The following is a 14,169-nucleotide window of genomic DNA, read 5'->3' on the forward strand; positions in this document are numbered from 1 at the left end:
GGGCTCCTCCCCTGCCTCTGGTCCAGCACGGGGGACTTCGCGGTGTCCCTGCTTCATCTCCTCCCGGGTCAGGGAGCACTTACAGTAGGTGTGGTAGATAGATTTATGGGTCACGGTGCTCGCTGTCCATGGCTGTCACAGAGCAGGGGACGGTCGGCTTCTCAGGAGAAAAGGTTGTTTCGGCTCAGAGGCTGCAGGTTCTGGTCCGTGTTTGGTCGGCCCTGTGGCCTTGGGCCCGTGGTGGGTGGCACATTCTACGGACAGAACCTCTCACCTCGTGGCCGGGAAGTAGAGACAGAGGACGAGAGCTGGAGTCACACAGTGCCCTCTGAGGACACTCTCCCGATGGCCTAGAGACCTCCAGGAGGGCCCCGCCTTGGTCCTGGGGACTTGCAGAGCACAGGGTCAGGCCCCCGCTGCATGCCTGCCCCCTGCTCCCACGGGCTGCTCCTCCGGGTGGAATTCCTTATCCTCGGCCCTGGATCAGCCAGGACCTGCTGAGGCCACAAGGCGGGGCCCGCGCCCTCTATGGCGTCTGATGCTTTGGGGATGCGGGGGGTGGACTTGGATGGCTCCACCTTCCTGGTGACCCCTCCTCATGGGCTTCCCAAGATGGCGAGAGAGAGGGTGACGTGACTGTGCAGAGCGGCTCAGGGAAGGAAGGGGGGGCGGGTCCCCATGGGCCTGGCCCCAAGAGCCGGGAGAGTCGAGGGGACCCCGAGTGAGGGCTGGAGCCTGGCTGTCGCCGGCAGCCCCCCAGCTCAGTCAGACCCCCCCACGTGCCATCTGGTCCTTCCGAGGCTTGAGTTAAAACTAAAGCGAGTGGTCAATATCCACGATTCCGGGGATTTTACAGAAGGTTCTGGATTTCTGGCTTCTCTGAGATGACCCTCAGCCCGCAGAGTCAAGGGGCAGGTCAGCTGAGCTGAGGACTGTCCTCCCGTGGGTGGGACTGGCTCCAGACTGACCCCACCACTCAGCTCCCCCGGCCACACGCCCAGCCTGGGGCTCCTGGGCCTCCTCGGCCTCCTCGGCCTCCTCGGCCTCCTCGGCCTCCTCTGCCTCCTCGGCCACAGGAGGAAAGGGAGGTGGAGTCTGTCGGAGCTCACGAGCAGAAAACTGTCTGTGGACCTGGTGGACGGAGAGGAAAGACCTTTTCCAGAAGGTTCCAATATCATTTCAAGCAGGGAGCTGCCCTACAAAAGACCCTAGCAGGTCCCAGAACCAAGGGAGCCTAGCCTGGGGCCTGGGACCCCCCACCCTCTCAGAGTCTTTGAGGCACAGGTGCTGCTGGAGACCCAGTTAGGGTTCCGGGGGTCACCGAGGCCCAGAGAGGAGATTTGGTCGGGTTCTCGCAGACTGTCTTCTAGGGACTCTCTTGGGCAGCTCAGCTGCCGTGACCGAGGGCCGCAGACTGGGTGGCTTTGACAACAGGATGGTGGGAGTGGAAGCTGGAGACCCTAGCTGACCTGGTTGGTGGCAAGGGCTGCCCTCCCGCTGCCTCCTGTCGGCTCTGCCGTTTCCTCCTCTTACAGGGGCATGAGCCCTGGAGGATTCGGGCATGACCTCACTGGGCTTCAATTTAATCACCGCCAGCCCTGGACAGTCGGCATAGGACGGGGAGGGCCAAGTCCGTGCCCAGTAGGGACACATCTGCTTTTCCATTTTTTGCTCAGAAGATGTTCATCCGACCAGATGCTGCCCGTGCCCCAGCTCCATGTTCCCTGAGTCCACCTCTCGGTCCACCTGGTGCTCTGGGGACAGTGCGCAGCCAGGGAGCTTCCTGTGGTGCGGGGAGTAGCTCAGCCCTTGCAGGACAGGCTAGAAGCACTGGGGTGTGGCACACATGGAGCACCTTTTCTAGGGAGTGGGAGGGATGGGGCTGGTTTGTAAACCCACCACCCAGCAGTGAGGCTACTGGGGACAGATTGCACATGGTCCCTCAGAGTGCCCGGTGTCACTGGACCCCAGTGGCCCGTGGCTGTAACCTGCCCTCTGATCTTTTCTGAATACGTTTTTCTCCCTTCATCCGCGCTGCTCTCACTCCTGCTTCTAGGACCTCCAGATCCAGCCCCCCATCTCTGCTTGGGGCGGCCGGGGGTCCCAGCAGTGAACGCCAAGCAGGCCTGTGAGGGCGCTGTGCTGACCCCCGGCGGGTGTCGCTTGCTCCCCGCAGGACATCACCAGCCTGCTGCACACCATCTACGAGGTGGTCGACTCCTCCGTCAACCACTCCCCGGCCTCCAGCAAGACGCTGCGGGTGAAGCTCACCGTGGCCCCCGATGGGAGCCAGAGCAAGAGGAACACCCTCCTCAGTCAAGCTGGTGAGGGACCCTCCATGTCCAGGGGGCAGTGCCTGGAGAGGGAGGGGCTTCCCGGGCTCTGCGGGCAGCCACCCTGCACCTGGGGGTCTGGTGGGTCCTGAAGGGCTAGGGCGGGGGTGGGGAAGGGAGGCCCTGCTCTGGCACAGGTGTGCAGGTGGCCTGGGCCTGGCAAGCAGCCAGCAAGTGGAGCTGGGGACGGCAGGGGCTGGCGGTCAGTGGGACAAGTAGCTGCGAGACCCCTGTGTTTAGTGTCAGCTCAGGGACCCTCCACAGAGTGGTGGCAAAGCTGCTGTGGGCAGTTTTCTGTGGCTGCGTGCCAGGCGGCCCCGGGCAGGGCCAGGAGCCAGCCACTCATCGATGCTTCTTGTGCTGCGGGGGCACTCAGACCTGCAGAGCACCAGGCCCAGAGCAGAGACCAAGCCGGCCGAAGAGCTGCGGAGCTGGGAGAAGAGGCAGCGAGCGCCCCTCAGGTACCGGAGGCGCACACCCGTGGCAGCCTGCTGCTCCTGACACCTATTGAGCACCAGCTGTGTGCCTGCACCTGAGAGATGCCGAGCCAGAGGCTCTAGTCTGGCTCTCTTCAGGGGCCGAGGATCTCGCACACAGCTCCACAATCAAACCTTAGAAAGCTGAGGAGCTGTGGCCCGTGTTGCTGATGCCGAGCCCCGTGGCAGTGCGTGGGGTGGACGCAGCGTGGGCTGGGTGCCTGCGTACCTCCCCTCCCTGTGGACGGGCTTGGGGCAGCTCCTGGGACTCCTGCTGGGTGAGGTGGCCTGTTCCCATGCAGTAAGACAAAGCCCAAGTGCCTCTCCCTCCCTAGGGTGGCCTGGGACACGTTTATTCAGACATGGGGGGGTTCAAAATTGTGGTAACAGCTACGAGGCTGCAGTTATGTCACCTCTTGTCACTTCTGCACCTGCAAAGGGGATGGGAGAGGCTATTTAAGGACAAGCTTTGAGTGACAACAGAGCCGCAGGTGTGCAGCCAGTCACACCTGTGGGTGGGCAGCATGGAAGCACCTAGAGGGGTCAGTCCTCTCCGGGAGGGAGAAGGCAGCTGGTCAGAGCAGGGCGTGGCAGGCAGAGGCCGGGCCAGAGGCCAGCTGGGGGGGGTGCTGGCCTGCAGGAGGTGGGCAGACCACAGTGGAACTGGAAGGAGGAGCAGGTGGCCCAGCGTCCTGCAGGGGAGGAAGGAGGCCTGTGCCGGCACACTTACACACACTCACACACAGCTATAGACACAGTAATGTGCACACATGTGCACATCCACCCACACACCATACCCACACACACTGTCACACTCCTGATACTGCACACTGATAGAATACACTTGTGCACATGGCCATGCACACAAATATAAGCACATGTGCACATGCACACACTTGTGAAAACACATATGCATGTGCACACATGTACACTAACATACATATTCACAGATGCAACCCCATACAGACACACACACACAAACACCCAAGACATGGAAATACACATACACAATGTAATCACATGCCCACACATAGTCACATATATGCAAACATCCATCACACTTGCACACCACACATGCACACATGTACACCCACACCTGTACACACACCCAAAGCACACACACATGCACACATGTACAGATACTTATGCTCACACACAATGCACACATGCATTTGCTCACTCGCACACACTCACTCTAATACCCACACACACATATGTGCTGGTGAGGCCCCTGGGTTTGGGCAGGTCGTGGAGTCTGCCAGGCTCAACACCAAGTGTGGGGGTTCCGCTGCCCCTGCCCCCTGGGGAACCCAGGTACTGGCTGCCTGGCTGCAGTGGGTATCTCCGGCTTGAGCCTGGTTTGGAGTATCCTTGAATTCTCACCAATAACTCTGCACGTTTGCCTTTGGCCTGTTCAAGGGGAAACCCTCTCCACTCTTCCCAGCAACCACAGGAGGCTGGCAGGGGGCTGTGTCTCGTGGGCAGGGTGGAGATGGAGACAGAGGTGGCAAAGAGGTCCCGTCCTCCCGTCCCCTCACTCCAAGACCCAGAGGGACGATCCAGGGGTCCAGTATTTGTCCCGCAGCCTTCTGGCAGCCTGTGGGGTGTCCCCCGGAGCCCAGTGCCTGGTCCCTCACAGGCCTCCCTCACGGCAGGTTCCAGGGTGACAGCCGCCCGGAGCAGGCCGGCTGCTACCACCATTGCGTGGACGAGAACATCGAGAGGAGAAACCACTACCTGGACCTGGCAGGGATAGAGAACTACACATCCCAGTTTGGGCCTGGTAAGGGACACCGGCATGGGGGCGGGTGCAGAGGGCCATGGCCGGACGGGTCAGACGCACCATGTCCAGTGGTGGTCACTTCCCCCGGGCTTTGTGGGGAGAAGTGGCTTTTACTAGACAGATCAGAGACTCTGTTTGGAGGAGGGGACATTAAAAGCATTGTCAGATTTAAAGTGATACATGCACAGATTGGTACAAAATCGAGTGTCTGAGGACTCGGCAGGTGATAAACCATAATGGCTCCCTGCTCTGCTGCCCACGTGGCCACTCTGGCTTCTGGTGACTCTTTCCCTACCCTGCCAACCGCCCATCATTTCCCTCCTCCGGCTTCCTCTCCCCTTCCCCTGCGAGAGTCCTCCACAGGTCTCCTCTGGGTAATGGCTTGGAATTCTTTCCTGCCCCAACAACCTTATTATCTCGTCTCGGTCACCATCTCTGTCCCCCAGCTCTCTCCCAGAGAAGAATGATTATTTTTGAAGATCTACTACAGAACCACTTAGCAGATAGGAGGTTCCATTCAGAGTTTCCCTTCAAGGCAGCGAGGGGCATTGGGGTGGGTAGCCCTGATAACGGAGAGCCGGCCTTTATCATTCTTGGGGTTCAGGGGGGTGGGGGTAGCCCCCGCACACTGTAGGTGCTCATGAAACGTCTGTGGAATTGGTTTCTAGGCTCCCCGTCTGCGGTCCCGAAGTCAGAACTGCCCCCCCGCACCTGCAACCCCGCTCGGTCTCGCTCCCATGAGCCAGAAGCCGTCCACGTCCCACACCGGAAGCCCCAAGGCGCGGACCCAGGCTCCTTCCACCTCCTGGACACCCCGTTCTCCAAGGTCTCCGAGCTCCAGCAGCGGCTCCGGGGCGCCCAGGACGGGAGCAAGCACTTTGTGAGATCCCCCAAGGCTCAGGGCAGGAGCGTGGGTGCGGGCCACGTGGCCAGAGGAGCAAGAAGCAAGCCCCCTCTGGCGCCTGCTGTCCCCGTGGTGTCCCCCTCGGCCCACCCGGCCACCAGTCCAGCCCTCCTCCCCACCCTGGCGCCCCTCGGGCACAAGAAGCACAAGCACCGAGCCAAGGAGAGCCAGCCGGGCTGCCGGGGCCTGCAGGCGCCGCTGGGCGCAGGCTCGGTCCTGGGGCGGGAGCACGTGAGGGAGCTGCCCGCCGTGGTGGTGTACGAGAGCCCGGCCGGGCAGGTCCAGAGACACGAGCACCACCACCACCACGAACATCACCACCACTACCACCACTTCTACCAGACCTAGGCCCAGGCCCCTCCCCGAGGCGCGATCCTATTAATTATTGTTATGATGACGACGATTGTTATTAATAATTATTGCTACTCCACTAATATCTAGCTAGCCTTCCTGTAGAAGATCCATGGAAACACAGAAGGAAATTTTTATTTATATGTTGTGGGGACCGCGTAACACCCCAGAAACGACTCGGGGTTTGGGAAGGGGCCCGCAGACGGGGCAGGCTCCCTGGGGCTCCGGAGCTGCGGGGTCCCTGAGGATCGGCCCACACCCTTCCCAGCGCCGCAGGAGCCAAAACTCCACCCCACCCCAGTCCCTCTCTCCCAGGAGAACACCCTTCCCCCGTCCGGCTTCAGAGCGCCTCCGAGTCTCTGAGAGACCCACAGCTGCTACCTCTTACTCTTCTTCTGATTCGATTTTGCCCTTAACCGGTGGTGACATGCGACAAGGGATCTCAGTGTGGACTGCAGACACGCGACCTCCCTCCTGTTGTGCTTTTATGTCCCAACCTGGAGACCTTAGCGCTCCTTTCTGGAGTTTTCTTTCACGCCTTCCCAGTGGGATTCACAGCCTCACCCCCAAAAGCCCCCTCTCTCCTGCCAGGCACCACATGAGAATCCACTCCTCCTCCTCCTCCGTCCCCCTTCTCCTCGCTTCTTTTGAAAGACAGATGTCCACATGTTTAAGGACCGTCCCTGAAACCAGCCTTCTCGTTTTGGAAACCGCTAGCTAAAGAGAGAACCAGCCACGTAAACACGTTGGTTTCCCCAGACGGAGCAGTCTGTGCGGTGTTGGCCGTGGGGACCTGGTGTCTCACCACCGGCAAACACCTGTGCTCCTGCGGGGTCCTCCGACAGCCTCCATATCCATAGGGAGACGCCGCCCCTCCGTGTCCATGCACCGTCCTATAAGTGCGTCTCAAGTCCCGCTGCTGGTGTGCGGGCATCTGGTCTACCTCTCTGGATGCTTCCTGAGACCAGACGTGACCCTGGTGCCTGCTGTGGGCTGGACGGCCATCAGATACAAAGAGCCACTTGCCGCATCGGAGGTCCTGTTTCAAAATCTGGGGTCTTCCGATTGTGGAGAGACCTGCTGGGGCACAGATGCTTGGAGGGGAATAGGGACGAGGGCCAGGGTCGGGATCCTGGGGCACTGTCCTCTGTAGAGAGGAGTTTGCTGGCCGGGACCTGGGAAGAGGAGGAAAAGGACCACTGTCCACCAGGCGGGGGCCGACCAAAAACATCACATACTCAAATTCGGCCCTTTGAGGAGAGTTTGGTGAAGGGGTTATTGACAGAGTGAGGACAAGCATCCCGAGACACTGCAGAAGCCCAGGCTAGCACCCGGGGCCACCCCACCCATGGGCCTGAGGGAGGAGGGGTCATCCTTGGCAGAGTCGGGGGGCTGAGGGACATCTGTAGGGGACATGACCGAGGGATGCTGGGGCCTTCCGGGGGCGTGAAAATCCTGACCCACGTTCCTGCTGCTCTGGGTTCTGTCAGGGCCCCTGTGGCCGAGATCACCAGGAGCAGGGAGCTTGTGGATGTGGTCACAGGGGCATTCTGGAGAGGGGACAGTGAGTCTGGACTCCAGCTCCTCCTTCCTGCTGTTTGGTCCTGTAGCTGGGGTCCTGCCTCCAGCGGGGGTTGGTGTGGTGGGGAGCAGCTGCGGTCACCCTTTCAGTAGTGCTTCTAGTTACCCTCGTCCCCGGGACAGAAGAGGACCACCCTCAGGACCACCCTCACAGGCAGGTGGTAGAGGCTCAGGCACCCCATCTGGGGCTCAGAGGGGCTAAGTGACTCTCTTGAGGCCACACAGTAAGAGGCGGGGCCGGGGCGCCATCTTCCGCAGAGTCGGGTACCCACTGGAGAGGCAAGCCCCCGGGTCTTAGATTCCTTGCGTGAGGCTGTGGGTTTCTGTTCAGTTGGGACCCAACTCAAACTGAGCTGAATGTGACCAGACACGGGGGAGGCAGGGCTGGCTTTGAGAGGAGGGCATCCAGGTGTGACTGAGCCTGAGAGGTGTCCTTGTTCTTCCCTCTCTGGGACCTGGACCCTGAGACTAGCTGAGGTCCCAACTCTTGGCACTCGGGGATCCAAGACCAAAAGGAAAGTTTTCTGATTGGCTGGGCTTAGATCAGGTGCCCACCCCTGAACCAACCCCGTGGCCCCCTGGGTCACATGTCCACCGTGGCAGGGTCCTGGTCAGCACCAGAAGGCAGCAGGGGAGCAGTGCTGAGCAGAGGGGCACTAAGGACCCTCTGGCCAGAGGTGCCAGGACAGTGGACACTGGCCAGGGGGCTGGGGTCTGTGGTCTTGGAGCAGTTCCGTGGCCTCTTAGAGGAGGCTCCTGCTGCCTCCTCCCGCCCCCTGCTGCCTCCTCCCGCCCCTGCCCGTCAGGATTCTGTGGTTGGTAACTCTGACGGGCCCAACTTTAAGAAATCATTTTAGAAACAGCAACGTGCACATGGTAAACAATTCAAGTAGTGCCAGAAAAGCAGACTGTCCCTGTGGGGACAAGTCCCTGTCCCATCATCCCAGCCACCCAGTCTCTGGTGCAGCTTCCTGGAGCCTCCAGGACGGAACGCGCGGTAGGGGTTGTGAGCGCAGACTCGGTGCCGAGCTGCTGGGGTGGAGTCGGCTCTGGCTTCACAGTTCTGGCTTCAAGTGAAGCACTGGGCTTCCGTTTCCCTTCTGTGAGCGCTGTTGAAGGGGTAGCTGACCCTGGTTCCCAGAATAAATGCATTTATGTAAAATACCTCCCCACTCAAATTTTGTTAATTTTTAAAAATTTGCAAATGCAAAGTCTGAAGCAGGAGCGGGTACCAGAAACTGAGCGCACCTCCAGAGTTTGCAAACGCTGCCGATCTGTGATCTTTATTTCAGATCTATTTTTAAGAAAGAAAACCCTGCCCTTCGGGACTGCTGACCCCTCCCAGACCCGCCCTTTTATTTTTACACAAGGTCTGGCATACTCCTCGTGCTTCTCTCCTTTTCCCCTGCGACCTGACGTGTTTGGAGAGTCCCCACGCCCTCTGTCACTGAGCCTGGTCCCCTTCTCTGGAACAGCTGCTTGGCCTCGTCTTGCTTAGAGGTGTGTCGCCTCCTGGAAGCCAGCATGTGGGCCATGTCTCGCCCTGGGCTGTGACAGACACGCTGCATGGAGGGTCTTCTGTGTCTCGTCTCGGTGTCCCCCCAGGAGAGCCCTGGTGACGGAAAGTGACAGAAGGTGTTGACACGGAACTGCTGAGCTCAGGAGCGATGTGATTTCAATTTTGATGCCATTGGAAGTGACCTCTTAAAGTGGTCGTACCCGTTAGTTAGAAACTGAAGGGAGGAGAGAGAGAGAACCGGAGGAGGAGGTAGGAGAGAGTAGGAGGAAGAGGGAAAGCCCGGACCTGGGGTCAGGTTTGGAGCGCCTCCTGCAGGCTGGGTGGCACGTCTGACCCCCAGTCCGGAGGACACTGCTGCTGCCCTGGCCCTGGGTTCCGAGCATGGGGCTCTCCTGGGGCCAGGGGCAGCGGTAGGGAGACAGGACTCCTGGCACATGGCACAGCTGGCTGGCAGGAAAATGCCATTTCCTCTGACGTGTCACTGGGCTCAGAGGACACCTGGCACGTTCAAGGAGGCCCGGCAGGGAGGGTCAGGGAGCCCGGGGGCCACTACACAGATGCCCAGCCATGAGGTTCCTCTTTTTTTTTTTTGGCAAAGGAAGCAGCCTGGAGCCATTTCTTTGGCCCCCTGGTCCCTGCCCCTTTCTCAGCATCCAGAGCTGGCACCGTGGCTGAGCAGGGGTGGGCAGCCGCACACAGAGGTGGCCCCGGGAGGCCCGCGCCTCAGCACCAGTTGTGACAGAAGCCGTGCTGATAACCTGGGAGGCTGCGGGTGCTCTGGGGACTGGAAGGGAGCCCTAAAGTGTGCTCAGGGCCCGCAGCCCACGAGGCCCGCCCAGCACCCTCAGCGATCCGGGGACACGCCCTAGGAGACCCACAGCAGCCTGCGCTTGTCCCCCGCTCCCCAGCCGGCCTCCTGGTGCCTGCCCGCCGGGCTTCCGGTCCCCGCTCCTCACAGGCTTGGCGCGGATTTTGCAGAGCAGACAGATGGGTCAGCTACCTGCTCCTTAAGTCCTAAAACCCACACCCAGAATGCCTCCCCGTCATTAGCTTTATCTCCTCCCTTGTTGGGGGTCATTAGCGCCTCCCTTGGTTGTCTCCCCCTGTGTTGGGACTAAGGTCTGGTCTTGGTCTATCACCTCTCCAGCCACCAGACCTGTGAAGCCACCCCTTCTCAACTGCACCAGAGAGGCCCCCCCGTGATTGTCCTGGTGATGAGGGGATTTGCCCACAGGGTCATCCTGCAGCCACACCTTCCTCTGGCGTGAGAAGGGGGTGAGTGGGACCCTCTTTCCAGAGAAGCAGCTGAGGACGAAGAGGCAGAGGCTGCTTAGGTGCCTTATCCCCCCAGCTGGCCGGGTGGACGGCCCCCCCTCCACCTTTTCCCATGATGGGAGAATCCTGGTACAGTTAGCCTACGCGTCTGGCAGAGGCAAGAGGGTCCCCTCTGGACGTGTGACCCCAGGTGTGACTTTGGCAGAGAGCGGTCTGTTGGCAGTAGGTGGGGCGGCGGACCAGGGTGCTCACACCGGGAATTCTCATCCTGTGTTTCCGAATCTCCTGGGCAGAGTTCTTTCGAAGACCAGCACCCGGTCCCACGTCTGTAGGCGCTGACTCACGAGTCCAGTGAGGCCCAGGCGTTGAGGCGCATCAGTCTCCTGGTGACATCCCGATGGCTAAGACCCTTGCCCTTTCCCCAGATGACCTCAGAACACCCTTTTAAGAAGACACCTAGCTCCCCGTGCGGTTAGCGTCTCCCAGAGAGCAAATTAAATGGCAGACACCCAGCCCACCCAGAGATCAGGTGGGTCTGGGGGTGGGGACGCAGTGACAGTGCTTTAATAAGCTCCCTGTGCCCAGGAAACGGTGATGCAGTGGGCCCGTGGCCACAGTCCGAGGACACCAAGCGCCTGTCCCTTGAAGCAAGCAGGATGGGATTCGGACTGCTCGGCTGGAATGTGGCCGGGAGCCGCGAGTCCCTGGCGCTCCCCCACGTGCTGGCCTCCTCTCTCCCTAGACGCTCTGCCGTTGGCCCCTGAGTAACCCACGTCTCCCCCTCATCACAAACCCGCAGGCACCCCAGGGAGCCAGAGTCAGGGAGGCTGGACGTCTTCCAGCTAGGTGGCCTGAGTGACCCCTGGTGTGGGGACCACCCAGTCCCTAGCCTCCCTTGGCTGGGACAGAGACGTGGAATAGGGGGATCTGGCTGAGCTCTTGCGAACCTCCCTCCCCAGTGGCTCGCGGCCTTGGGGGCCCGGCAAGGCCAGCGCTGGGGAGAAGCTTGGCACAGCCCCCAGGGCGCCCACCTGGCTGCGCCGCAAGCCCAGGCTTATGGGGTCCTGCCCTGCCACTCTGGGGGTCTGCTTTGGGGGTCACCTCTGGCACCCCGTTCAGAGAGCCCTTCCCAAGCCCCCATCAGCAGAGAGGGGCCGTTGGGGAGGCCATTAGAGGCTTGGGACAAACAGCCTGGGAACACGCACAGGGAGGATGACCGGGACCCCCCCCCACCCCTCGCCATCTCTGAGGCCACAGGGTAACAAGCGGAAGAGGACCATGGCCTCAGGGCCCCCAGCACTGAAAGGATGGCCTCTGGGTCCCCCTGGGCCCCCAACCAGCTCCCCTAGATGTGCCTGACGGGAAGATTCTGGGTGAATTCATCAAAACTGTCTCCATGGTCTCTCCTCTGCAGCGAGGGCCGGGAGCCATCTCCTGTGCTCAGACAGCGGGTGGCGGTGGGCAGGGGGCATCAGAGCCCTGGTTTGAGAGGTACCTTCCCCCTGGCCTGCAAAGCCCCGCAGGAAGGACCTCTGGGGAGGCTGCTCTTTCCTGAGGGTGTGGCATACAGTAGGTGGTTAATAAGTGGAAGAGACGGAATGGGAGGGGAAGGAGATGGGAGGGACGGGGTGGAAGGGTTCATCTCCTGGGTGGATCAGTGGATCGTGGAGTCATGGCGCCTTCCTGCCGGCGAGGCCTTGATCTAGGGTTTCACGGAGCAGGAACGTTTCAAATGCAAGTTTGGAAAAGCAGCACCACACGGCCGACTCTTGATTTTGTTAAATAAGGACAGGAAAGCAAAGAACAACTCGTAGTCTCTACTTTTTCTTTGGTACCTGGGATTGAACTCATGGCACTCGGCCACTGAGCCCCGTCCCCAGGCCTATTTTGTATTTTATTTAGAGACGGGGACTCTGGGGTCTCGAGTTGCTTAGCGCCTCACTGTTACGGAGGCAGGCTTTGAACCCGCCATCCTCCTGCTGCGGGGACCACAGGAGAGCCCCACCGCGCCCGGCTTGTAGCCTCTTACCGTTTAGAGAAAAACTTCATTACAAAAAGGAAGGTCTGATTAGTTTTATTTAAAAAGACAATGTCCTCATTGTGCCGTTCAGTGTCCTCCCACCCCCCAGATCGGTCAGAATCTGGTCAGGTTCATTGTGCTTTTGAACAAGGAACTGGACTGGGCCAGGATGACTCTGGTAAAGATGGGTGACCGCGGCCTCGGGAGGGGAGTGGCCCAGATGATGACGTCCCTGGGCTCTGGGCTCAGCCTGGTCCACTCTAAGGTCCCTTTCCAGCCTGTGGCCTCAGTTACCTGCTGAAGCATCTGGAGTTGGCACCTGTGATGTCCAGACAGGGCCTTCCATGGCCTCTGTCACTGGTCAGGACTGCAGAGGCCACGGTGGTCCTGCTCATATGGGTAGACCCAGCGGCAGCCAGGCCATTGGGTCCTGTCTGCTGGTCCAGGGGTTGACCACGTCCCTTGGTGCATGGCAGAGCGGTCAGGGCAGGGCTGGGGACAATGTGCCCAGAGCCACTCTTTCCAAGAAGCAACGGGGTCTGGAACTCAGGCCCACCCCTCCCCTTCCCGCTGCCCGCCCACTGTCCCCCCCCAGAAGCTGGGACCACCCTAGCTCGGCCCCTCGACACGTCACATGGGACCTATCTGGGGCTTCCAACGCTTTCAATGAATTTTTGAATCTGAAGTTCTCGCCTAAAAATCTAGGTTGTTTTTACTTGTAAAAATCAGAAAATAAGATCCATTTGCAGGGTCACGTTCATGAGAACTGTCTGCAAGACCCAGCCCCTTCCTCCTGTCCACCTGGGTCCTCCTCAGCCTGGCCCTGAGGCCTCTGGGTCATGGCCCCTGGGTCCCTCACCGCTAAGCCTTTGGGGGTCAGTGGCACCAATTTAAAACGGCCAGTTCAGGGGAGGGTTGTGAGACAATGGCCAGGGGGTGCTGGGGACATGGGAGGACTTCCGTGGGAGGGCTTTGGGGAACGTCTCGGGGAGCCCCTCAGGTGGGGTCCCTGGGGAAGGGTCCCCGCCTGGGTGAGGCCTGCCCCCCTCCTTGCACAGGTGAAGGTGGGGGAAAGAGTACCACCAAGGACACCTGGAGTCCCTGAGGCAGTGCCACTCGGTGAGCTGCTCACTGTGGCCGGTGGCTCCCCGCCCTGAGCCTCAGCCAAGTCCCTGTAGGTAGGTCTGATGAGCCTGCGGGGCTTCAGCTCCAGGGTGTTTGGAGGTTTGATCCAGGCAGGAAATGTGGGAGGAGGTGCCGGCACATGGCGCTCCGTGGACGGACGCCCCGCCACCTTGAGAAGGGAGCAGAGGGACTGCTGCTCTGTGAGGCTCAGGGTGCTCACGAGGGGACCCAGCACTGCCCTGGTCAGGTCAGGCACGGGCTACGACCCCTGCAGACCCAGGAGGACGCAGTGTCACACGCCCTGGGCCTGATGTCTCCAGTCCTGCATGTGTGGCTCAGTGGTGAGAGCCTGAGGCGGTGACGGATCCAGAATAGAGGCTTGGGTGACAGAGGGACTCTAGATCCTAGTTCTGCCAGTTACAAGCTATGTGACATTGGACAAGGGACCTGACCTCTGTGGCTCCAAGTCCCACTTTTGCACCATGAGATCCCTTGGGCCGTGAAGCTGGACCGTGGGAGTCCTTAAAGGGCCCGGCAGTGGGGGCTGCCTCTGGAACTGTCCCGCTGCCCCACACCTGGGACTGCCCCTGCCCTCGGGGAACTGGCCCGGCCCTGAGCCCAGGAGAGCTGAGGAGTCTTGACCACTGTGTCTACCGCTAAGGGCCACCTACTGTGTGCTCGGCCTACATCTCACACCTTAGGACAGCCTTGGGGGACACCCAGGAGATGGAGCCTCAGGTCAGCTACCAACACCATCAACGCACCGGACCCTGGGCTGGCGCAAGTTCAGTTTAACACAGAT

General features: G+C 60.4%; 1 protein-coding gene across 1 annotated transcript in view; it reads left to right on the forward strand.

The window, feature by feature from the left end:
* The window catches only part of Nkd1 (NKD inhibitor of Wnt signaling pathway 1), a 70,941-nt gene extending 64,973 nt beyond the window's left edge, over positions 1–5,968 (forward strand). Inside the window, exons 7-10 of the mRNA XM_077793252.1 lie at positions 2,177–2,324; positions 2,710–2,794; positions 4,465–4,592; positions 5,261–5,968. Coding sequence (XP_077649378.1) covers positions 2,177–2,324; positions 2,710–2,794; positions 4,465–4,592; positions 5,261–5,844 — 945 coding nt within the window. The 3' untranslated portion in view covers positions 5,845–5,968. The remainder of the gene's footprint in view (positions 1–2,176; positions 2,325–2,709; positions 2,795–4,464; positions 4,593–5,260) is intronic.
* The last annotated feature ends 8,201 nt before the right edge of the window (positions 5,969–14,169 follow it).

Source organism: Urocitellus parryii, chromosome 15 (assembly GCF_045843805.1).
Source record: "Urocitellus parryii isolate mUroPar1 chromosome 15, mUroPar1.hap1, whole genome shotgun sequence".
NCBI lineage: Eukaryota > Metazoa > Chordata > Mammalia > Rodentia > Sciuridae > Urocitellus > Urocitellus parryii.